The following is a 26,830-nucleotide window of genomic DNA, read 5'->3' on the forward strand; positions in this document are numbered from 1 at the left end:
TCAGGGACTCTGCTCCTTCTATCTTCCTCTTACCCATGTGAGCAAGGGTGTGCTTGTCCCTTCGTAGTCACAAGATGGCTGCTCAAACCCTGGTATTGCATTTGAGTTCCAGAAGTAAAGAAGAGGAAGGACAAAGCACAGGCCAGTTAAACCAGCCTTCCATTATAAGGAGCTTTCCCAGAAGACTCATCCAACAACTTCCACTTACACTTCATTGCAGTCAAAACTGCAGAATATAGTTACAGCCCTCACCTGCAATGAATGCTGGGAGATATAGTTTTTGGCTGGTTACATTTATACCCCCAACAAAATCAGTGTTTTGTACAATAGCAAAAGGATGGAAGCAACCAAGGTGTCCATCAACAGATGAATGGATATTAAACTATGGTATATTCACATTGATAAAAAACAGTGATGAATCTGTGAAACATTTCATAACATGGAAGAATCTGGAAGGCATTTTGCTGAATGAAATTAGTCAGTTGCAAAAGGACAAATATTGTATAAGACCACTATCATAAGAACTCGAGAAATAGTTTAACCAGAGAAGAAAAATATTCTTTGATGGTTATGAGAGGGGGGAGGGAGAGAAGGCGAGGGGTATTCACTAATAAGATAGTGGATAAGAACTATTTTAGGTGAAGGGAAAGACAGGAGAGGTCAGCACAACTAGACTAAACAGTAAGCAAAGAAGTTTCCTGAATAAACTGAATGCTTCGAAGGCCAGCATAGCAGGGGCAGGGGTTTGGGGACAATGCTTTCGGGGGACATCTAAGTCAATTGGCATAATAAAATCTATTAAGAAAACATTCTGCATCCCACTTTGGAGAGTGGCATCTGGGGTCTTAAACACTAGCAAGCAGCCATCTAAGATGCATCAGTTGGTCTCAACCCACCTGGAGCAAAGGAGAATGAACACCAAAGATACAAGGTAATTATGAGCCCAAGAGACAGAAGGGGCCACATAAACCAGAGACTACATCAGCCTGAGACCAGTAGAACTAGATGGTACCTGGCTACAACCAATGACTGCCCTGACAGGAAACATAACAGAGAACGCCTGAGGGAGCAGGAGACCAGTGGGATCCAGGCTCCAAACTCTCGTAAAAAGACCAGACTTAACGGTTTGACTGAGGCTGGAAGCAGCCGGTGATCCTGGTTCCCAAACCTTCTGTTAGCCCAAGACAGGAACCATTCCCAAAACTAACTCTTCAGACAGGGATTAGACTGGACAATGGGATAGAAAATGATACTGGTGAAGAATAAGCTTCTTGGATCAAGTAAGATACATGAGACTATGTTGACATCTCCTGTCGGGAGGGGAGATGAGAGGGCAGAGGGAGTCAGAAGCTGGCCAAACGGACACAAAAAGAGAGAGTGGAGGGAAGGATTGTGCTGTTTCATTAGGGAGAGAGCAATTAGACTATATATATATATATATATATATATATAAATATATATAGCAAGGTGTATATAAACTTTTGTATGAGAGACTGACTTGATTGTAAACTTTCCCTTAAAGCACAATAAAAATAAAAATAAAAAAATCAGTGTTTTGTTGCTTGGTATCAGCAGAGAAATCAGTATCAGGAAGGCCACTAGAAATCTACTTCATCCCTCCTGTTTCATAAATGGATATCCTCAGCATTACCAGCAAGAACTCCACCCTTCAACCCATAAAAGAAGCACTGCGCTCCTGGAAAGAATTGATAGCAAGTGTCAGCCTGTGTAAAACCTGAGCCAGGAGAGGACGTCTTTTACTTCAGGGTTTTATTCATGAAACTGATCTCATAATTTTATCATAAATTTTGCTTCATGCTTTCTAATTTTACTTCTGGACTATATTACTATAATTGAGCTCAACATAAATCTGAGGAACACTTACACTACTGGGAAATATCTTGTAATTCCTAAAAGCACGGGCTTCGAAGGCAGACCCGAGTTAGGATCTCAGATTCGCACTTAGTACAAGTGTAATTTGAGCAAGACACTCGTATCTCTTTATACCTCAGTTTCCACATTTGTAAATTGTGGATAATAATCTTTACAAGTAGGGTGACCAGACAATTTATGTCCAAACTGGGAAACTTGTGTGATCGAAAGGGGATACTATTAAGAATTGGCTGAACAAATGGCATAAACCAGGACCACCCCAGGCAAACCCAGGACTATGGTCATCCTACATATTTCCATAGAGAGAAACTGACTATAAAGCATTTAGCACAGAGCCTGGCACACAGTAAGTGTCCAGCAAATACTAACCAAAAAGAAAAAAAACAAACAAAAAAAACCCCCCAAAACTAAAAAAAAGTGGTATATATATTTTTTAATTGCCACTGTTTATTATTGAGAACTTCCTTTGACTCAGCTTTGGTATATCTAAATTTTTTTTTTTAACAATAATATATTTGGATTTTCTTTAACAACAATGTGCCTGATATTCTTCACTGTGATGAATAACTGGCTGCAATAGAATTTGAATTTTTGCAAAACTGAGAAAAACCTAATTGTTAAGTCAAACAATCAGCCTTACTAAGGGAGGAACAACATTGACAGACACTGTGGAAGTTCCTGCTTATAAGAAAGGGTCTGGAATGATAGCATTTGACCTGTCCTTAGCAAGTTTTCTTCTTTTTTTTTTAGCATTGTAAGGAAACCCTGGTGGTGTAGTGGTTAAGAGCTACAGCTGCTAACTGATAAGGCAGGCAGTTCGAATCCACCAAGCGCTCCTTGGAAACTCTATGGGGCAGTTGTACTCTGTCCTATAGGGTTGCTATGAGTCGGAATCGACTCTATGGCAATGGGTTTGGTTTGACCATTGTAAACTGTTTGTACTATTAGAAACATGAAGGGGATAGTTGGAATTTTTAAAGCTTAGTATAAAAATCAAACCAAACCAGTTAACGTAAGTTGACTCCAATGCCTGGTAACCCCATGTGTTGCAGAGCAGAACCGTGATACCTATGGTTTTCAAAGCTGTGCCTTTAGGGAAGCAGATCACCAGGCCTTTCTTATGAGGCACCTCTGCGTGGGTTCAAACTGTCCATCTTTTGGATAGTAGCCAAGAACTGAACTATTTGTGCCACCCAGGGACTCCAAAGATTTAGTATAAAAGAAAAACCAAACCCATTACTGTCAAGGACAGAGTAGAACTGCCCTATAGGGTTTCCAAGGCTGTAAATCTTTATGGAAGCAGACTGCCACATCTCTCCTGTGGAATGGTTGGTGGATTTGAACTGCTGACCTTTCAGTTAGCAGCTGAGCACTTAACCACTCAACCACTAGGGCTCCTTAAAGATTTAGTATAGTTCTTAAATGTTTTGGTCTCTGAATTGCTTAGAACTCTAAAAATAATTGAGGACTGCAAAGAGCTATTGTTTATATAAGTTATATCTATTTATATTTACCATATCACAAATAAAAATTGAGAAAGCTAAAAAATCTTTAATCCATTTAAAGTAACAATAAATTCATCACATATTCACATAAATAACACATTTTGTAATAAAATGTAACTATATTTACAAAATGAAAAACATTAGAAGAGGGTTATTGTTTTACTGTTTTGAAAATCATTTTCCTGTTTGGTTTTAATAGATTTGAAACTAAATACTCATATGTGCTTTTCATGTAATTTATTAGACTATGTTGGAAGTATACGAAGAAGATACATTATTGGAGAAAGTGGAGTGTTTCCAGATAATTGTGGTTATCTTAGATACTACACCAAAAAACTTCAGGGTTCTTTCTTGAAGGTTGGTTGCAAAGTAGAATCTGAAATCAGATCAATGAACTTTTTGTTCTTTGTTACATTAAAACTCATCAGTCTGTCTTGCACTTTCAATCTTTTACTCATGATTTTTGTAACATCCTGTACTGGTCATCTGGAAAATATTGGTTCACTGAGCTATGCAGATATTCCAAAAGTTTACACATTTCAGAAAACCACTACCTTGGAACATTCTAGAAAACATATGAACACACAACACACATTCCATTAGCCATCAGAATGATGATATCATCATGTCTTGTTGCCTTTGGAAAACTCCGCTGTACATTTGTGAGAGAATAAGAATGAAAAAGGCAAATTCTATCTTATTACTATGAAAATATTTTTTACTGTACAGACCCAATGAAAGGGTCTTATTCCCCAGAAAACACTGAAGAGCTGATAAACCAGACCACCCACTGCCATCAAGTCGATTCTGACATAGCAACCCTACAGGACAGAGCAGAACTGCCCCACAGAGTTTCCAAGGGCTGCCTGGTGGATTCGAACTGCTGACCTCTTGGGTAGCAGCTGTAGCACTTAACCACTATGCCACCAGGGTTTCCAAACCGCTGATATGACCTGTTAAATTAAGAAAGCAAGTAAAACAACTTACCATCTTACATTCACTTTAAACCAGGAGGCAATAAATTATACTACATAAATAGTAAAATACTATAGTCCTAAATGGCAATTTCAAATCTCTTTATATTTAAGCAAGGAGACAGGCTTATCGAAATAGATGGCTTCTAATTTAAAGGTCATTCTCAGTTTTTAGACTTTGAATCCTATTAATTGCTAATATTCCAAAGCATGTGGACAGGTGGTTGTATGCAGGCTGTGGATTGTAACTAATTGTTCTTTGGGGAGCTCAGAATGCTTCATTTCTCCCTCTTCTTCCCCTCTCCAGCCCAATATAGAATCTTTGAGGAAACATGTGGGTGGCAGAACCCCACTAAAAATATTAGAACATATTTTCTGTTTGTAGCTTAGATTGGAACCTATTCATTCACTATGAATCAAGTTTTCTTTGCAAGAATAAGTTAGAAGATGACACATTCTCAAGTGGAACTGGTTATGTATCTGGGGAACTGCGCAATAAACATCTTATTTTATTCACCTGTTCTGTTACTCCAGGCATTTCAAAGGACAATGTGGCAGGTAGATCCTCTTTTTATGGAAAAAGCCACTTGCTAACCAGTCTTGAGCAGAAGGCTGCTTATGGGACCTTCACTCACCAATTTATTTTAGGCGCCCTGCCCCCTACTTGTCTGTTCAGGTTCCCAATGTCCTTACCACTTCTTTCTGACCTTCTGTCCCACAGTATGGCCCACCCAGGACTGCATTCCTGAGAAATGCTATGACTTCAAAATTATTTATTTGTCCCCTAGTTTATTCAGCAAACATCCTTTGTGTTATTTCGGTGCAGTCTGAGGTACGGTGCTAGTGGATATTAAACTGGTTAAAGTTATACCTAGATACACCAAGTGTGTATGAACGAAGAAACCAAGTGATGGTCTGGACAAATAAACTCGTATAAGGTGTGACTACATGTAACCACTGAATGCACTACTTGGCTTTTCAACTAATTAAAAGCCAAGAAGCCATTTAGATTTTAATCTAATTATCCTAAGTGTCCAGTTAACAACTAAAAGTTAAACCTGGTCAGGCAGTTAATGAGATGTGAGGTCATAGAATGGCTATGTTTTAGCAGCCCCACCAGTTTTAGATACTAAGGCGAAAAAAAAAAAAAAAGGTGAACGTGGGTGAAATTCCAAGAGGGACGCCCTCATACAGGCAAGCTGTTTTGCCTTCGAGGCATCAGGTGATAAGCCTGGGATTTTCAGTAGCTCCTTTTGACGTCTCATTTACTCGCTGGATTAATTTAAAGCTTAAATTTTTTTTTTTTTTTTAAAGTTTAGTGTTATCGAAGCTCGAGACTGAAACACCCAACTGTGCTTTTAGGTTAAAATAGGGCCACAAACTTGGGTGTACGAGAGACAGGATCAGCCAACGTCACCTCTGCTCTCTTTTGCGGGGTGTCCTCCCACCTCCCACATCTGTTTCAATCCCGGGGTTTAGCTGAGGGTATATGCCCAGGGTGACTGCCCAGCCCAGAAGGCCATTAGCTGCATTATTCCTCTCGGAGTCTCTAGGGAGTCTTATTCCCGCTGCGACCTTTCATTCAATAGGCAGGCCGTACAGAGCCTGCGAGAGCCCATGACCAACGGTGCCCTGGACGGAAGCAACAGGCGTGACCAGCGTGACACCACTCCGACAGTCTCAGGCGACAGCAGTAGGCGGTACGCGAGTTCCCTTTCTTTAACTCTTCCTCACACAGGCCCACCCCCACCGGAAGCGAAGCGGCTTCTACATACGTCACTTCCGAGGCGGACAGGACGGGCGCTGGCGGGAGCGAGCACGCTAGTGCGCGGCACCATCGTTCCCGCCTCCTTGTCCCTGCCACCATTCACCTTCGGCTTTCTCGGAGCGTGACGTGCGTGCGCGTCCCCGGCCTGGCGTCGGGGCCGAGGGGAAAGGCCGAGAGAGCGAAGCAAGAAGGAGGGGTTGTGGAGGTTAGGGCCCAACCAGCAAGTCCCATCGCCCTCCCTCCTCCTCCCGACGAGGAGCGGAGAGGGAAGGGGAGGAGCGAGCCGAGGCCGGCCGCGCACACCAGGAGCCTCCTCGTGGAGGGGGGGGTGGGTGGCTGAGGAAGGGAGTAGCTCCGTCACCTTTGCTTGCGGCGGCAGCTAAGGAAGAAGAAAGTCAAGAGCCCGCACCCACCGCCATAGACTCAGAAACGCCCCCGCCCCCATCTCCCCGGAAACAGCCCTCCGCCCAGCCCCGCACACTCGCTGCCCCAGCCGAGAGCCGCAGCACGGTCGCCTCCGCCTCGCCCCGCCCCGCCGCCCATCCCCACGGGCCGCCGAGTGAGCGAGGCCTTAGGCTGGGAGTTGTTGTCAGGCCCAGGCCACTTCCGAAGCACCCGCGGTGTGTCGCCGCCACCACAAGAGGACGACGTCGACGCGGAGGACAAGGCGGCGGAGGCGTGTTGTTGTCTCGCCCACTCCCTCCCTTGAACTCGCACCCAACGTCAGGGCGCGATGGAGTGAAGCGGCGGCGAAGGTGGTACTTCCGCGTTGCGCTGCCCGCCCTGCCTGCCGGAGCGGAGCGCGGCCGAGACCGCTCCCCCGCCTCGGGGGCACTTGGAGGACTCCGGACTCCCCCGCAGGTCAGCGCCTGGCGCATCTGGTGTTTTTGCTGCCGAGGATAGGACGGCGACCACGCTCTGGAGCTCTGTCGCCTGGATTCCTGCTGTCCTCAGGCTCGGAGGCCGCTGCGTGCTCCACTGTGACCTGGGACGCAGGAACCCGAGTCCCGACCCGGATTATCGTGGCGCGTCTGCCGGCTGGGCCTGGTGCTCGGTGTACCTCCGCCGCCGCCGTTCCCGTTCCGGCCGCGGAGATGGCCAGGATCTGACCCGGGAGGAGGCCGCACCCGCGCCGCGCTCTGCGGAGGGCTCTAGGCAATGCCGAGCAGCTCGGACACGGCGCTGGGGGGAGGCGGGGGCCTGAGCTGGGCGGAGAAGAAGTTGGAGGAACGCCGCAAGCGGAGACGATTCCTGTCCCCTCAGCAGCCGCCGCTGCTGTTGCCGCTCCTGCAGCCGCAGCTCCTGCAGCCGCAGCTCCTGCAACCGCCGCCGCCCCCGCCGCCTCTGCTCTTCCTGGCTGCTCCCGGCACGGCCGCCGCCGCAGCCGCCGCCGCCGCGGCCTCCTCCTCTTGCTTCAGCCCGGGCCCCCCTCTGGAGGTCAAGCGGCTGGCGAGAGGCAAGAGGCGCCCAGGAGGGCGGCAGAAGCGGCGCCGCGGGCCCCGCGCCGGGCAGGAGGCGGAGAAGCGTCGGGTCTTCTCGCTGCCCCAGCCGCAGCAGGACGGCGGTGGCGGTGCTAGTAGCGGCGGGGGTGTGACCCCGCTGGTGGAATATGAGGATGTGAGCTCCCAGTCCGAGCAGGGGCTGCTGCTGGGGGGGGCCAGCGCGGCAACGGCAGCGACGGCTGCCGGGGGAACGGGGGGCAGCGGCGGGAGTCTGGCCTCCTCCTCCGGCACCCAGCGGCGCGGGGAGGGGTCGGAGCGCAGGCCCCGCCGAGACCGCCGCAGCGGCAGCGGCCGCAGCAAGGAGCGCCACCGCGAGCACCGGCGGCGGGATGGGCAGCGCGGAGGCAGCGAGGCCTCCAAGTCCCGTAGCCGCCACAGCCACAGTGGCGAGGAGCGCCCCGAGGCCGCCAAGAGCGGCAGCAGCAGCAGCAGCGGCGGCCGCCGGAAAAGCGCCTCGGCCACGTCCAGCAGCAGCAGTAGCCGCAAGGACCGAGACTTGAAGGCCCACCGAAGCCGGACTAAGTCGTCCAAGGAGCCGCCTTCGGCCTACAAGGAGCCGCCCAAGGCCTACCGGGAGGACAAGACCGAGCCCAAGGCCTACAGGCGGCGGCAGCGGTCCCTGAGCCCGCTGGGAGGCCGGGACGACAGCCCGGTGTCCCACAGGGCCTCGCAGAGCCTGAGGAGCCGCAAGTCCCCCAGCCCGGCAGGAGGTGGCAGCAGCCCCTACTCTCGGCGGCTGCCGCGCTCTCCCAGCCCCTACAACCGCCGCCGCTCCCCTAGCTACAGCCGCCACAGCTCCTACGAGCGGGACGGCGACGTGTCCCCCAGCCCCTACAGCAGTAGCAGCTGGCGCCGCTCCCGGAGCCCCTACAGCCCTGTAATCAGGTGAGTCCCGCCGTCCTGTCCGTTTGTCTTTGCCTGGGCCGACAGCATCTCCAGGAGACAGGGAGAATGGTGATGGGACTCTTCAAAACCACCAGGTCTTCATTCTGGACTAGAACGGGATTTAGACGGTGTTCCAGTAGGGAGGGGCGTTTCCGCGCGCCCGTGACACATTTTGGAGGGTTGGAGGGACAAAGCAACAGGTCCGACATAGTTTTTCTTCTAGCTCTGGGAGGGGAGAGTTCTAAGGGAGGCTTAAAAGTTTTTAACTTGCTGGGTTATATATTAACATTTCTCCAAGCTGCGCCTTGCTTTTCCAGCACAGTTGGTTTTGGGTAAATCTAGAGGTTGTGTGATTTGTGTTAATTTGGAAAACTTTATGAAGAGGTTTTATTGTTGGAGATTTAGGAGTGGAGCGCATGTGAGGGGGGATCAGAATCACGTTCTGATGTCAGAGTTGGATATAGATTGTAAATGCTTCACACAATCTAGTGATGGGAAAAGCAGCCTTTCTGTGAAGTTTATTCTTTTAATAAGTGAAAAAAGCTGATGTAAAAGCTTATAGTTCTAAATTCTGAAGATAAGGAAGATGTTCATTGTGTGATATTCTTGTGTGGGTTAGTTTTCTACGTGATCTTTCAAAGTCATAATTAAAAAGAAAAGGCAAGATTCTGGTTTCTTTGTTGGTTCATAATAACATTCACTTGGTAAGTAACATTACCTTATAAATACAATCTAGCTGGTGTAAAAAAAAAAAAAAGTAACCCAGTGTTAACAAAGCGAATGGCTTAGTAAATTCTTACATTGTTAAAAACTTGTAACTGCTTCTTTTAAAGCTAACTAGGTTTTTCTTTTAAATATCAGAATCTTTGTTCAGAAATTTTAGATGGTTTAATTTAATCTAGTGAAATTTGAGTAAAGCTTTTATGTAGTCATTATGCTTTGCTTGTTACGTAATACTGTTCTCAAAATGTGTATGTGTTGCTATGTACTTATTGAAGCAAAGAGAATTAAAAATAACTTTTGAGTGTTTTACAGGTTATAATAGTCCTTGAGATGCCTGGAAATTCTAGGCCTTAAAGTTTAGAGTATTACATAATGACATTTGGATTGCTTGTTCTTTTCCTATTGATCTTAGTTTTCAGTTATGCCAAGTGAATGCTGAGTATAGGTTATGTTGAATTCTCAGTGCAACATATGTACCTGTAAAATTAGTAGATCTCTTTGAAGTGTCAGTCTCGTGTTTGTAAAATTCTGATGTGAGTAGAGATCTGGGCGCAAATTGCTTTTAAACGGAAACAGCTGTGTAAATTTCTTTATTCATACTGTAATGCTAGTTGATGCCATAAGCAAAGAATATTGCCGTTAAAAACTTGCTTCACCAAATTTAGAATTTGTAAGACTTTGTATTTTACTCTTAATGATAATATTTTAGGTTTGCCAAAAGATTTACATTTTGGGGGTAATTCGTTTTGGAAACTGATTAAGTTTTATGGCTTAGATCGCATGTAATGCAATTTAAGAGTGGGATTTTGTTTTCATCAGGGTTTTTAGTTGCTGGGATCTTTAGCAAGGTCCTTTATTATATGGTAGTGATACATGTGATTAGGACTTCATCTTTAGCAAATATTTATTTATTGAGCACGTGTTGTATGCCAGATACTATTCTAGTGATTAGGATATAGCTGCCAAAAAGACAGACAGGAGGCCTTCATGGAGCTTGCATTCTAGAGAACCATTCATTATTGAATCTTTTCATGATCTTTAGATTGACAACCAGTATTTCTAATGGATTGAATCTGATCGAAGCTTTAGAATATCTTGCCTGCTATACCTGAGAGATGGCTTTTTGTTATGTGCTTGAATTTATCTAGACGTGAGAAGCATTTTACTTTGAGGCAGCCTGTTCTTTAGGTTTGGAACTTGAGTTCTATGAGCTCTAGTCTTGATTTGCCACTGTTCCTTAACAAGACTTTTGAAGACTTAGTTTCCTAAACTGTAACAGGAAACTACTTGTTTTTCAGATTGTAAATGAAAATTCGTGTTTTGCAAACTATATAGCATTATAGAAAGTAAAGTGGGTTAATAGCTTGAATTGTTAGAATTCATAATGAAAAAGAAATCTGCCTCTATGTAACTTCTATCCATTCCTCCAAGTATTACTTTTTGGCAAGCTACAGCAAACCCGTGCTAGCTCTTTAAATTGTAAGGACAGTTGACATGCCTTCTGAGTCTTGTCTTGTCTAGGCCAAAATCTCTCAGTTTAAGTATTTGGTATAGACCATGTGTTATGCTATAAGAAATAGCAGTGTGATCTTTTTCCAGCCTATATGGAAGTTACATATTAATGAATTGCCAGTGTCTTTTTTTTAAGGAAATACATGCACATTAAAAACCATGAAATGAAGATTAATTTCTGTGTTACTTCCTGTAGTAAGGCTTCTCCATTCTAACGACTTCTGTTTAACAACTTGCTCTTGCCTTCATCTGAACTTCCAGTCTTTAACTTATGCTTTTCTTGTCATCGGTTCCTTCTGAGCTTTACCTCCCCCTTGTATAACCTGTTTACTATATTTTCTTTACTACTTAACTATTGGAATGTGGGCAGTCACTTAATCTTGCTGATTGGCCCTGTGTGTGAGGGTGTGTTCAAGAGAGAGGCTGTTTAGGAAGGGAGGAAATGGTCTTGACATTTGTCTTTTATATGTGCCAGTCAAGGTCCCTGAGTGGTGCAAATGGTTTGCTCTTTGCTATTAATCAGAAGGTTGGCAGTTTGAATCCACTTGGTGGTACCATAGAAGGAAGGCCAGGCAGTCTGCTTCCACAAAATTTACAGCCAAGAAAACCCTATGGAGTGCAGTTCTAATCTGAAGCACATGAGGGTTATTATGAGTCCAATTGACTTGACCAGCAGTGTTTTTTTTTTTTTAATGTGCCATTGATAAATAACATATATTCACCCCCAAATCCATGTGATAGTTAGAAATATTTCCATTGAGAGATTGAGAAATGGGAGCTCTGAAGAGTTAAGTGATTTGTTCTGAGGTCAGCTTGGATTCAAATCCAGTGCTGATTCTAAATTACATGTTGTGTTCTACCTCAGCTGGCATTCAGAATAGCTGGCCACCTCACATAAAGTTCTGTTTTGCTAAAACTCAACCTCCGTCTTGGTATTTATGGGTTAATTTCTGTTCCCTTGCCATCTTTTCAGCATTTTGAACATTAAAAAAACAAGAAAAAAAGAACAGTTTTTCTAAAGATTCTTTCAGTTCATTTTATCTGTATTAATTTGTAGCTTTTACAAGCAATGTTGTTATTAGTTCCTGTCTAGTCAGCTTCAGCTCCTGGCAACCTTATTTATAACAGAAGAAGTTTAAATATCTTGGATGTCTTTTTTATTTTGTCTTTACAAAGATTGACTAAAAACATTCCTCGAAGACATTAATTACATTTAGTTGTTGACAATTGTACGGTGGACTGTCTTGATCTGAAGACACTGAACTCGGATCTGTTATAATCAGCATAATAAATTGTTGTGTATAATTGCTTCTCTCTCTAAACCTGGGGAAGTTCCATTCCACCAAAGAAACAGAAGCCTCTATTATGCAATAATATTAAGACCCTGATAATTTGAAGATGATGAGTGGATTTCAGATATAAGCAAAATGAAACTACTGTTATTCATTTGCCAATATGGGGTACTTACTTTATGGATTATTTAGCATTTCATCCTGAAAACTAGCATTCAGAAATATATAAAATGCAGGCATTCCAGAATTAAAAGAAACAACAACAAAAAGCCCCCATCACTCATAAAATACTACTAATTTAGTATATATTTAGTAGAAATAAGTTATGAGTGTCCTTAGAAGAATAGAGTTCTTAAAATGCTTTAAAAAACTGACAAAAAATATAGGATACAAGAATAAATGCAGAAACAGTCAGAAGGGAATAGAAATTTAGATGAATTGCCTTAAGTCTCCAAGCTTATAATCACTGCTTACTCTTAGAAGATGATTTTGTGTTTTGCTCCTTCTCTGGACAGTCCTTATCACATTTCTTTGCTTTGACTCTGACTTTGACACACATGGGGTAGCCATGAATTAGAATCAACTGTATGCAACTAGTTTGGTATCATTTCCAGCATTCCCGCTCTTGTCCAGGGAGCCCTGTTGGCATGATGGTTAAGTGCTTGGCTGCTGACCTAAAGGTTGATGGTTCAAAACCACCCAGTGGCTGTGCACAACGGGAGATCTGCTCCCATAAAGATTACAGCCTATCACATGGGGTTGCTGTGAGTCACAAATGACTTTGCAGCACCTAACAAGTTCTGGTCCTCATTTTTAACTGGTTAGACTTCTTATTATCATTTTTTTTTCTTCCCACTTTATTCTTTATGTTATCAGGAGAGTTATCTTAAAACTAGAATAGATTGTGTCATTCCCATTATATAGAATTAAGTCCAGGCTTTCCAAGGCATCGTGTTAATAATGCCTTTTATGATCTGGTCCTGTTCTGTCAACATTGTATTTTCAGAGGTACTCTGTATTTTTATTTACCCCTGTCTTAGCTTGAAATTCCCATAATTTCTTTCTCTGCCTCCAGCATTGCATTCAAGCTTAGCTCAGATCTCCGTCTCTTGAGATCTTTCTTCATTTACCTAGAAAAAAGCAGTTCCTTTTCTTGTGTTCGCACAACATTTTGCTTTATCTTTGTTATACAAGTTTTAAAAAATTCTATTTAGTAGTCTTAGTTGGCTGGATACATTTGTATTTTCCTTACTAGATTGTAAGCTCCTGAAGGAAAAATTCCAAATTGTATTTAGTAGAGGTTGAATTAACTTAAATAGCATTTTTCTCCACAGATAATTTTAAACCAGTCTTTGCAAAGATACCAGTTATCTCTAAACTTGCTCTCTACTTTGGTTTACATAATACTTTAAGTTGAGAGAAGTAATGATTTTGATTTATAAAGATGGAATTTAGTAATATCTTTCCCCTGTTAGCTCCTTCTTTGCTGGAATGTAGTCCATGATGCTGGGAGTCATTTTAGTGATCAGAATAAATTTTGACTTAGTGTTTATATTTGTACTCTTTTGTACCGATCAAGATAAGTGATCTGTTTTTCTTGGTGAGTTTGAATTAATCTTTAAGGTGGAAATTTTCTGGACAGACTGTATGTCAAGCTTTTATTTTCCAACTTGGCAAATTACAGCTATTTCTGAAAAAATCAGGTTAGAGTAATGGTACTTAATACTCATATTTAAGACAAGTTTAATCTTTTCCTTTATTTTTAATTTTTTTTTGAATATATCACTTAAGTTTTTTTGTTGTTGCCGTGGGCGTTCTTGGTTGACTTTGTTTCATAATGCAGAGGTTTATAAGCTTTGAAGTGTGGTGTTGGAATTAAAAGTATCAAGCTAAAATCAGAAGCATTTCTTGTTTGCAATGATTTTGTTCCTTGAATTTCTGCACATCTAAATTGTGAGAGAATCTCCTGTTATTAATATATTTGGAAAATAAGACATGTAAATTAGAGAACAAAATACAGGTTAAAAATTGGAATTGAAATGAAAAGAGTAGTGAGAGGAACTGAAAACTGAAAGTGGTAACTGGGCTGCATGCCTCCCCACTGAATGTTTTCTGCATTTTCAGTTGCATAAGGGCACTTTCACTGGGGTGTTATAGTGACGCTCCAGACTCAACTTACCTAACATTAATTATGTCTCTTCTTTTGGAGTCACTTCTTTTTTTTAATATTCCTGTCTGTTATTTCCCCTGTTTACGAAGATAATACAAGCCCATTACAGAAATTTTGAGTCAGTACAGAAAAGTGTAAGAGATTAGAAGTCTCCATAAATCCAACCACTTGAGATGATCACCCTTAATATTTTTTAAAATAATATTTTATTGTGTTTTTGGTGAAGGTTTATGCAGCATTTTAGGTTCCCATTCAACATTTTCTACTTAAATTGTTCAGTGACATTGACCACCCTTAACATTTTTTTGTGTGTATAAAATTTTTTTTATTTGTTTTTACGGTGCTTTAAGTGAAAGTTTACAAATCAAGTCAGTCTCTCATACAAAAATTTATATACACCGTGATGAGTCGGAATTGACTCGACGGCACTGGGTTTGGTTTGGTTTTTTTGATAAACTTCTAGTTGCTCTCCCCCTAATGAGACAGTACATTCCTTTCCTCCACTCTCTCTTTTCGAGTCTATTCGGCCAGCTTCTGACCCCCTCTGCCCTCTCATCTCGCCTCCAGACAGGAGATGCCAACATAACCTCATGTGTCTACTTGATCCAAGAAGCTCATTGTTCACCAGTATCATTTTCTATCCCATTGTCCAGTCCAATCCCTTTCTGAAAAGTTGGCTTGGGGAATGGCTCCTGTCTTGGGTTAACAGAAGATCTGGAGACCATGACCACCAGGGTGCTTCTAGTCTCAGTCAGACCATTAAGTCTGGTCTTTTTACAAGAATTTGGGGTCTGCATCCCACTGCTCTTCTGCTCCCTCAGGAGTTCCCTGTTGTGTTCCCTGTCATGGCAGTCATCGGTTGTAGCCACACACCACCTAGTTCTTCTGGTCTCAGGCTGATGTAGTCTCTGGTTTATGTGGCCCTCACCCTTAACATTTGGATGAACATTTTCCTGGACTTCTCTGTGCATATGTGCACAAGGACAAATAATTTTCAATAAATGAGAACATAACTGCAGTGCTCTTTTGTACCCTCTGCCCCATAGCATATTCTTTTTAGTGGCTTCTGGTATTCTGTTGTATGGGTATACCATAACTTGCTTAGCCAAGTCCACTTTGATGGGTGCTTAGGTTTGGTTTTGTTTTTGTTCTCTGTGTGTATATTTATAGCAGATATCTTTTTTGTGCATTTGTCCCACCATCTCTTATAGATTAGATGTCGCAGGGGTAAAATCGTTGGGTCCAAGATGATACACACATTTATGATTTTGATACATTGTCAGAATTGGCCCCTCCGAAAGCCGGTGCCAATTTACATTTCCAAACAGTGTAAAACCAAAAAACCAAAACCATTGCTGATGATTCAATTCTGACTTTACAGTGACCCAACAGTTGGGGTGCCCATTTCCCCAGTGTCACCAATATTTGTAGTTGTCAGCTGTCTTATCGTTGTTGTTTGTATTATCTCTTAAGGCTGAATATATTTTCGTGTGTTTATTGGATGCTGTAATTTCTTGTCATTTTTCTGTTTTTTATTAATTTGTAAGATCTCTTAAATGTGTTACAGGTATTAACTGTTGGCCCCTGTGGCATTAGCGCATATTAGCAAAAAGGACAAGTTTGTCTTTTAACCCTGTTTATATAATATTTTAAGAAGTTTTTGATTTGTATATGTACGTATGCACCTTAATGGCAATACTTTGTCCCTGGCACCCAGTACCAAAGCTTTAGTAATATTTATCTCTTCTCCTTTATCTCCATTGCCGATGAATTGCTTGTTCTGTCAGTCCTTTTGCAGTGTTCTTTAGTCTACTCTTGACCTATTCAGAACTTCTCTAGCTTAGGTCTTTGTTTTTGGGCCTGATTGCTTTTGGGTTTTTCTTCTTTGATCCCTTACTGTTTTCTCCATTCAGGTGAATCTTAAAATACCATGTTGATTCTGTCGTTTTTTGATAAAAAGTATTTACAGAATCAAAATCTTGACTGGGCATTTAAAGCTCCCCACCCCAGACTGACCAAAATGACCTATTTCTCAATATATATCCTGATCACAATACAAACTGGATGGTTTACTATTTTATAAACATGTAATTGTAACCTTAGAATCAACTCGGTGGCAACCAACAACAGCAACGGTATGTGTTAATTCATGCTCTTCCCTCAGTTGGCTAATCCTGTGTGTCCATTCTGCCAGTGTTCGTTCAGGTGCTGTATTATCTGTGAAGCCTTCATTAACTTCATCCGGAAGTAACTTTTATTAATGCACTCAAATTACTTATATGAGTACTTACTACATCCCGTACTTGAATTAGAGTTGTCTCTTTTTTTCCCCTTTTTCTAAGTATATTTTATTCAATTATTTTTTTTAAAACAAATCAGTTTGAGGTATAATTTACATACAATAAAATTCACCAATTTTGAAGTGTACAGTTTAGTAGATTTTACCATACATACATGTGTAACCACCACCACTATCATGGTATAGAACATTTCCATCACCCCAGTAAGGTCCTCTTTGCATTTAGTTCCCTGCTCCTATCCTTGGACCATTACTTTACAGTTTTATCTTTTCCTGAACTTTATATGAATGGAATCATAAAATATGTAGTCTTTGGTGTCAGACTTCTAGCATGCTTTTGAGGATTCATCCATGTTGTTGCATGTTTGAGTAGCTTGTTCCCTTTTTATAGCTGAGTACTATTCCATTGTATATGATAATCAGCTTATCCATTCACCTAGTTGGTGGGCATTTGAGTTGTTTCTAGTTTTTGGCTATCACGAACAAAGCTGCTGTGAACATTTGAGTACAGGTGTATGTGTGTTTCTATTTTTCTTAAATAAGTACCTAGGAGGGAGGTTGCTGTTATATGCTAAGCGAATGCTTGACTGTAAGAAAATGCCAAACTGTTTTCCGAAATGGCTGTACCATTTTAGAGTCCAGTCAGCAGAGTATGAGCATTCCACTTGCTTCCCGCCCTCATCAAGACCTCATTTTTTTGGTCAGTCTTTGGTTTTAGCCATTCTAGTGGATTTTTTTTTTAATTGTGAAAATACACACAATGAAGCATTTGCCAATTCAGCAAGTATTGTGGCTTTGCAACGGATTAATGTGCTTCTATGCTAAACAAAAGGCTGGTGGTTTAAGTCCACCCAGAGGGTCCTCAGAAGAAAGGCTGAGCTCTCTACTTCTGAAAAATCAGCCATTGAAAACCGTATGGAGCACAGTTCTACTCTGTCACACATAGGATCACCACGAGTCAGAATCAATTCCACAGCAACTGGTTTATGGGTAAACGAATGACGTTGAGCATCTTTTCATGTGCTTATTTCCCCTTCATATCTTTTGTGAAGTGTCAAAATGTTATGCTCATTTTCTTTGTGAATTGGGTTATTTACCTTACTGAGTTTTAAGAGTTATATACATATTGTGGATACAAGGTCTTTATCAGATACATGTTTTGCTAACATTTTCTGTTTTTTTTTTTTTTCTCAATCTTTAGTTCACTTTTCCTTTTCTTAACAGTATCTTTCAAAAGAGCAGGTTTTAATTTTGATGAAGTCCAAACTACCAGTGTTTCTTTCATGATTTAGGCTTTTTATATCTAAAAATAATCTAACCCACAGTCATAAAGATTTTCTGCTTGGTTTTACAATATATGCCTTTAATTTATCACAGCCTGCCTTCATCTGAAGTATAACATTACAACAGAACACTTCGTTTCCTTTCTCTTGTTTTTTGTGCTATTCTTGTCATATGTTTTATTTTTATATATGTATGACACAGTATGTTATATATAAAACAATCCGTTGCCATCCTATCGTTTCCTACTCATAGGCATGAAATTAAAGAATGAGAAAAGTCATTTATATTTACTTACATGTTTATAATTTCAAATAATTTTTATTCTTTTGTGTACATCCACGTTCCCATGTAGTATCATTTTCCTTCTTGCCAGAGGAATCTAAACATATCTCGTAATGCTGGTCTGTTGTTTTGTCTATCTGTAAAAATCTCCATATTTGAGCTATTTTTACTGGGTATGGAATTCTGAGTTGACAGTTTTTTCCCCCACTGTCTTCTGTCTTGTATAGTGTAATGAGAATTCCTGTGATATTTTGTTTTTGTTTTCAACCACTGGATTGTTTGTTCCATGAGGTTCTTTTTCCTTTTTCTTTTTTTTTGATCATAGTGCCTCCTAAGCACTTAGCACACCTAGCAAATGATATTAAATTGATTTGGATAAGAAAATGTCCAGCACCGTAGTGTTAAAAAGTCTGTTGATATTAACAGGGCCTATTTTTTTTTTTTTAATATTGGCTTATGAATAAATTCTTAATGACTTGGGAGAAATTAGTCCAAGCATATGCCTTTGTATAAATCAAGTACTGAACCCTTCTCTATTCTTCTCACCTTCTTCTCTTTTTTCTCTCTCCACAAATACATCTCAGGACTTGGTTCAGTGAAACATGAAGATACGCCCAGAGTTTATGCTCAGTGGGCTTGAACTCGTTTGTTTGAGCAGATATGTAAAAAGTCAGCCATATGTCTTTTTTGTTTGTTTGTTTGAGGTTTAGTGTTGCATAAAGAATGCAAGGCAAGGGAAGTATACTTATTTTAGGATCAACATAAAACATTTCAGTTTTATTTATTTACTCCAGTTTTTAAAATAACAGTTTTATTGAGACGTAATTCATAAACCATAGAATTCACTCCTTTAAATTGTACAATTCAGTAGTCTTTAGTATATTTACAGGGATTTGCAACCATCACTGCTATCTCAATTTTAGAGCATTTTCAGTACCCTAAAATGAAGCCTCAGGGTCATTAGCCCTCATTTTTCATCCCATGCCTCCCTTAGCCCCACCCGCCACCTCCAGCTCCTGGCAGCCATTAATTTGCTTTTTGTCTCTATGGTTTTGCCTATTCTGGACATTTCATGTAGATAGAATCATACAGTACATGGTCTTTTGTGACTAGTGTTTTTTACTTAGCGTATAATGTTTTCAAGGTTCGTTCATGTTGTAGCATATATCAATACTTCATTCCTTTTTATTGCCAAATAATATTCTGTTGTATGGCTGTATAGCATTTATCCATTCATCAGTTGATGGACATTGGATTGTTTCCAGGTTTTGACTGTTGTGAATAATGCTACTATGAACATTTATGTAAAAGTTTTCATTTGGACATGTGTTTTCATATTTTGTGGGTATACACCTAGGAGAGAAGTTGGTAGGACATATGGAAGGAATAATACACAGAGTTACTATGCCAAAAAGAATTGGTCGACGTTCACTGATTTCAGGAGTTAGCATGTAGTCAAGAACCGATGGTATTGAAGGAGAAGTCCAAGCTACGCTGAAGGCATTGGTAAAGATGTTTCGAGAAATGGATGCAACGTTGGGGGTACTCACTCGTCTGTGCCAAGAAATTTGGAAGACAGCTGCCTGGCCAACCAGCTAGGAAAGATTCATATTTGTGCCCATTCCAAAGAAAGGTGATCCGATAGAACGTGAAAATTCTCGAACAGTATCATTGATATCACACGCAAGTAAAATTTTGCTGAAGATCATTGAAAAGTGTTTGCAGCAGTACATTGACAGGGAGCTGCCAGAAATATAAGCTGGATTCAGAAGAGGACGTGGAACCAAGGATATCGCTACTGATGTCAGATGGATCCTGGCTGAAAGCAGAGAATACCGGAAAGATGTTTACCTGTGTTTTATTCACTGTGCAAAATTGACTGTGTGGATCATAACAAATTATGGGGAATATTGCGAAGAATGGGAATTACAGAACATTTTATCGTGCTCATGGGGAACCTGTACATAGACCAAGAGGCAGCCATTTGAACAGAACAAGGGGATTCTGTGTGGTTTAAAATCAAGAAAGGTGTGTGTCCGGGTTGTATTCTTTTACCATACTTAGTCAATCTCTGTGCTGAGCAGATAATCTGAGAAGCTGGGCTATATGAAGAAAAATGTGGCGTCAGGATTGGAGGAAGACTTATTAACCTGCAGTATGCATATGACACAGTCTTGCTTGATGAAAGCAAAGAGGACTTGAAGCATGTGCTTGGTGAAGTTCAAAGATTACAGCCTTCAGTATGAATTACACTTCAGCTTAAAACAAAAATCCTCACAACTGTACCAATAAACGACATCATGATAAACAGAGAAAAGACTGAAGTTGTCAAGGACTTCATTTTACTTGAATCCACAATCAACACCCATGGAAGTAGCAGTCAAGCAATCAGACAATGTATTGCATTGGGCAAATCTGCAAAAGACCTCTTTGAAGTGTCAAAAAGCAAAGATGTCATTTTGAGCGCTAAGGTGTGCCTGACCCCCCAAAAAAAAAAAAATTTTTTTTTTTCCAAGCCACGATATTTCAGTTGCCTCATACGCATGGGAAAGCTGGACATTGAATAAGGAAGATTGAAGAATTATTGATGCCTTTGAATTATGATATTGTTGAAGAATACTGAATATACCTGGGCTGCCAGAAGAATGAACAAGTCTGTGTTGGGAGAAGTACAGCCAGAGTGCCCCTTGGAAACAAGGATGGTGAGACTTTGACTCATATACTTTGGGCATGTTGTCCAGAGCGACCATTCCCTGGAGAAGGACATCATACTTGGTAAGGTAAAGGGTCAGTGAAAAGAGAAAGACCCTCGACGAGATGGACTGGCACAGTGGCTGCAACAATGGGCTCAAACATAGCAACCATTGCGAGAATGGTGCAGGACCCAGTAGTGTATCCTTTTGTTGGACATAAGGTTGCTGTGAGTCGTAACTAACTTGAGGGCACCTGACAACAAGAACAGTAACATGGTAGTTTAACATTTGAGGAATAGCCAGACTTTTCCAGATTGGCTGAACCTATCTTATATTCCTGCCAGCAGTGTAGAGGGTTCCAATATTTCCACATCCTTGCTGAATCTTGTCTTTTTAATTATAGCCATACTGATATGTGAAGTAGATATCTCATTGAGATGTTTTTTTTTTTTTTTTTCCAGATTGTACTTTTGGTGAAAGTTTACACAGCAAATTAGATTCCCGTTTAACAATTTCTGTACATATGGTTCATGTCATTGGTTAAATTTTTCGCACTGTGTCAGCATTCTCATTATTTCCATTCTGGTTGTTTTGTTTCCATTAGTCTAGCTTTCCTGTCCCCCATTGTCTTCTAATCATTGTTTTAGGGTAAATATTGACCATTTGATCTCATATAGATGATTATTTAAAAGAAACACAGTACTCACAGGTGATATTATTTTATGAGCCAGTCTATTTTTTGGCTGGAATATGATGCCTGGGAATGGGTTCAGTTCCAAATTTCATGAGTATCTCAGGGTGATGGTCCCAGTGGATCCTCTAGTTTGTACTGGTGCAGTATGTCTGGCCTTTTTTAGGAAACTGAGGTTCATTCTACATTTGTCTCTTTTTCTGTCTGGAGCCATCTGTTGTGTCCCTGGTCAGAATGGTGGTTAGTGGTAGCCGGGCACCGTCTTGTCCTTTTGTTCTCAGGATAGTGTGGCTGTGGTTCGTGTGAGCTGTTAGCCCTATAGATTGGTTTTTTCTTTGAGTCTTTGGTTTCCTTCTTTCTCTTTTGCTCCAGACAGATACAGACCAAAGTTGTATCTTAAATGGCCACTCACAAGCTTTTAAGACCCCAAATGCTACTCACCAAACTAGGATGTAGAACTGTATCTTTATGAACTATGTTATGCCAATTGACCGAGTTATCCCGTGAGGCTTTGGTCTTAAGCCTTCAAACGCAGTAAACCAAACCCGTAATATGTTTGGTTATGTCTAGGAAGTATCTGCACTTGCACGCCCTATGTGCTTTATTATGTATGTGGATATATATGCAGCGAACACAAATACGTATATACATAAGCCTATAGAAAGACCTGTACATGCACACCCATATGCTCACATGTGCCTTCCTGTACACATACTTGCATACATCTCTACCTATGTAACCACACACATGTATTTTGGTTGTTATTACCATTGTTGCAAAAGTGTATATGTTATAACCCAACCCAATGCCGCCGAGTCGATTCCGACTCATAGCGTATATGTTACAGCATTTACCAAAATTATCCCTTATTCTCGTATAGTGTCACTATTTATCTTGGTCATGTTGTGAAGACGTCACCACATTGGGTATTATCTTTCCCATCAGTAAAAGTAGCATGTGTCTACTATCTAGAAAGTGATTCCCCTTCTTCCCCCTCTCACCTTTGGTAACGATTGAAGAACGTTGCTCTCTGTTGTGTATATACCTGTTCTTGTCTTTTTATAAAAATGGGACCATGCAATATTTGTCCTTTTGTGATCAACTTCTTTCACTCAGCATAATGTCCTCCAGATTCATCCATGTCATAATATGCCTTAAGATCTCATTATTCTTTATAGCTGCTTAGTATTCCATTGTATGTATATATCACAATCCATTTGTCCATTCCTCTGTTGATAGGCACTTAGGTTGTTTCTCTCTTTTTGCTATTGTGAATAATGTTGCAGTGAACATAGGTGTGTATATGTTTATTTTTGTCACTGCCATAAGATCTCTAGTGTATATGCCTAGGAGTGGGATTGCTGGATCATGAGTTATTTCTTTTTTCTTGCTTTTTGAGGAACTCCCATACTGTTTTTCATAGTGGTTATGTCATTTATAATTCCGCTCCCAGTGTGTAAGAGTTCCAGTCTCCCCATGACCTCGTCAGCATTTGTTTTCTGTTTTTTTTGATCATAGCCATTTTTTGCAGGGGTGAGATGGTATCTCATTGTAGTTTTGATTGCATTTCTCTAACAGCTAATGATCTTGAGCATCTTTTCATGTGTTTGTTAGCCATACTGAATGTTCTCTTTAATGAAGCATCTGTTTAAGTCCTTTGCCCACTTTTTGACTGGATTATTTGTCTTTTTGTTGTTGAGTTGTTTAAGTTTTTTATGTGTTTTGAAGATTAGAACCTTACTGGATATGTCATTCCCAAAGATTTTTTCCCAGTCTGTAGCTTCTCTTTTTACTGTCTTGGTAAAGTATTTTGATGAGGATAAGTATTTAATTTTTAGGAGGTCCCAATTATCTAATTTGTCTTCTGTTTGTGCATTTGTAATCTCATTGTGGTTTTGATTTTTATTTTCTTAATGAACAATAATACTGGGCATCTTGTGCTTATTGGTTGCTTGTATATTTTCTTTGAAAAAAATGGCTATTAAAATCCTTAATCCATTTTTAAAATGGGTTGTCTTTTTATTATTGAGTGTTCAGAGTCTTTTATATAATCTGCATGTAAGTTTCTTATCAGATAAATGATTTTCAAATATTTTCCTATTCTGTGGGTTCTGTCTGAATGAAAGTGACCACTAAAACACAAATTTTTTTTTTTTTCCCCTCATAGCCTCCCTTTTTAGGGTACAGTTCTGCAGGATTTGACAAATGCATACAGACATGTAACCACCCCAGCAATCACGATATAGAGGAGAAAAAGATATAGAACACTTCTACCATTCCAAAAACTTCTCCTGTGAAATTTGTAGACAATCCCTCTCCTCCAGCTCTCCTGTGTATAACTTTATAAGATACTGCCAATATTTTCCAAAATGACTGCCATTTTTCATTCCTATTAGTCAAGGTATGAGAGTTCCAGTTGTTCCACATCCCTGCAGGCACTTGGCAGTTATTTTTAAATTTAGCCATTTAGTAGATATGTAGTTCATCTCATTGTGTAGCACAAAGGTTTTTAATTTTGATGAAGTGTAGTTTTTTCTTTTTTTTTTTTTTGTGCTTTCGGTATCATATCTAAAAAGGCTTTTCCTAATCCAAGGTGTCTTAATTATCTAGTGCTGCTGTAACAGAAATATCACAAGTGGATGGCTTTAACAAACAAATTTATTCTTTCACAGTTTAGGAGGCTAGAAGTCTGAATTTAGGGTGCCAGATCCAGGTGCAGCCTTTCTCTGTGGACTCTGGGAGAAGGTCCTTGAAATCAGTTTTCTGGCCTAGGAGCTTCTCTGTACAGGGACCCTGGGTCCAAAGGGCATTCTCTGATCCTGGTTCTTTCTTGGTGGTAATGAGGTCCACCTCCTCTCTGCTCACTTATCTTTTCTGTGTCTCAAAAGTGATTGACTCGAGATATAACCTAATCCCGTCAACTGTTTACTGCTTCATTAACATAACTGCCTCTGATCCTGCCTCGTTGACATCACAGAGGTTAAAATTTACAACATATAGGAGGATTACATCAAATCACAAAATGGAGGACAAACCACACGGTAATGGGAGTCTTGGCCTAGCCAAGTTGACACACATTTTTGGGGGAAACAATTCATTGCATAACGTGAGGTCACAAAGATTTACTCCTGTATGTTTTTCTAAGAGTTTTTGTAGTTTTAGTTCTTACATTTAGATCTATAGTTTATGTTCTTTTTTGTGTATGGAATGGGGAAGAGGCCCAAATTAATTCTTTTGCATGTGGATGTCTAGCTTGCCCAGCACCATTTGTTGAAAGGACTGTTCTTTGCCCGTTGAATTATCTGAGCATTCTTGTCAAAACTCAGTTGACCATAGATGTAATAAGGGTTTGTTTCTGGACTCTCAGTTCTATTACATTGATTTTTACATTCATCCTTATGCCAGTACCACATAGTCTTGATTACCCTAGCTTTGTAGAAAGTTTTGAATTGAGGAAGTGTGAGTCCTCCAGCTTTTATTTTCCCAAGTTTTTTTTTTTTTTTTTTGGTTACTTTGGTACCTTGGCATTTCTATTTGAATTTTAGAATCAGCTTTAAGTTGTCTTCATTTTTGGCAAGCAAGTTTGTGTCATCTGTATATTGCAAATGGTTAATGAGCTTTCCTCCAATCCTGATGCTGTGCTCTTCTTCATATAGTCCAGTTTCTTGGATTATTTGCTCAGCGTACAGATTGAATAAAATGAGGTGAAAGAGTACAACCCTGACCCCCACCTTTCCTAAATTTAAGCCACCTAGTATCTCCCCGTTCTGTTCAAATGACTGCCTCTTGATCCATGTTCAGATTCTGCCTGTGCACAATTAAATGTTCTGGAATTCCCATTCTTTGTGATACTATCTGTAATAACATAAAAGCATTTGATAGGAACTACTAAATTGCCTTATAAAAAGGCTTCACAATTTTGTATTTTGTCTCATGATTATGCAAGTGTTTCCCTGCATTCTGTCAGTACTTGATATTTTCAAAATTCGTATTTTTGCAAGCCTGAGGAATATAAGCTTACCGTTGTTTTATTTTGATTACCAGAGAGAGGGAGCCTGTTGATTCTTTATTGACCACTTGTATTTCTTCTGTGACTGTATTGTTTTTCTAATCAGAAAGACCCTCTAGATCTTAAAAATAAGCAGTTAATATAATATTACTTAAGGAAAATTATTTTTGCTTATTAAATCCTTAATGAGATAAAATGGTTGTTAATAAAAATGATAAATTCAGATCAGTGTTAATTATTAGCAAGCCGTTAACTAAATGTTACCTTTTTAGCTTAAGTAGAACTTTTATCAGTGGACCTGTACCAGTTCGTTAATCACTGATGGGCCAGTTATTTTCAAAGCATTTTGCTAGTATTTGTGGTCATTTGAGAAGGAGATAACCTGTTCTTAAGCCCTTTCATTCATCGATTTAATAAATATCTTTTGGCCCCTTACTACATGCCAGACAACAGTTGTAGGCACTGCCAGTGATGAAGTGATAAGACAGTGGTGGAGGAGAGGGATAGGTGCTAATTTATATTTGTGGCAAAGGAAAGCCTCACTATGGAATTGAAAATTAAATGAGAAACCTGTGATGATATAAGCATTTCAGGAAAAGAACAATATGTGGTAAAGCAAAAAGTTAGGAAGAAGCTTGACCTTTTGAAGAATCAGAAGAGAGACCAATGTGACAGGAGCCTATTGAGTGAAGGAGGGTGTGGTAAAGATGAAATAGGCATTTTGAGTCTTGTGGGTTACAGTAAGGAGATTGGTTTTTATTATAAATGCAGTGAAAAGCCATGTGAGAGTTTCAGGCAAAGGCATGGCATGACTCAGTTTATGTTTTTAAAAGACAAAATACAAAATGTGAAAAGTGCCATGTGATTTCAGTAAATGAGGTTACTGAGAGATGGGACTCGAGCTTGATTTGTAAGAGATAAATAAGAATTAAATGAATGCAGGATAAGGAGGTAGTGTAAAAAACCACTGCCGTCGAGTCGATTCTGACTCATAGCGACCCTGTAGGACAGAGTAGAACTGCCCCATAGAGTTTCCAAGGAGCGCCTGGTGGATTTGAACTGCCGACCTCTTGGTTAGCAGCTGTAGCACTTAACCACAATGCCACCAGAAGTTTCCAGGAGGTAGTATGGTATGGTAGAAATAGTGCCTTGATGTGAATTGGAGGACTTGGGCTTGAGTACTGACCTCATAGCTCTTGGTCTCTAAGTAAATTTCTTAATCTTCTTTATCTTGGTTTCCCCGTCTATTGAGAATTGACGTAGCTGCTTTCTCTACACCTTGGTTGCCATGAAGATCAAAGAATCAAATAAATAATGCATGTAAAAGTGTTTTGTAAAATGTGAGGCT

General features: G+C 40.5%; 1 protein-coding gene across 8 annotated transcripts in view; it reads left to right on the forward strand.

The window, feature by feature from the left end:
* Positions 1–7,298: 7,298 nt before the first annotated feature.
* Positions 7,299–26,830, forward strand: part of CDK13 (cyclin dependent kinase 13) — a 150,316-nt gene continuing 130,784 nt past the window's right edge. For all 8 annotated transcript variants that reach the window (XR_010322776.1, XM_064290153.1, XM_023544245.2 and 5 more), the window contains exon 1: positions 7,299–8,527. Coding sequence is in view for 7 of the 8 variants with exons in the window: in XM_064290153.1 (XP_064146223.1) it covers positions 7,299–8,527 (1,229 nt within the window). In the remaining variant the exon portion in view is untranslated. The remainder of the gene's footprint in view (positions 8,528–26,830) is intronic.

This window comes from Loxodonta africana, chromosome 8 (genome assembly GCF_030014295.1).
Source record: "Loxodonta africana isolate mLoxAfr1 chromosome 8, mLoxAfr1.hap2, whole genome shotgun sequence".
NCBI lineage: Eukaryota > Metazoa > Chordata > Mammalia > Proboscidea > Elephantidae > Loxodonta > Loxodonta africana.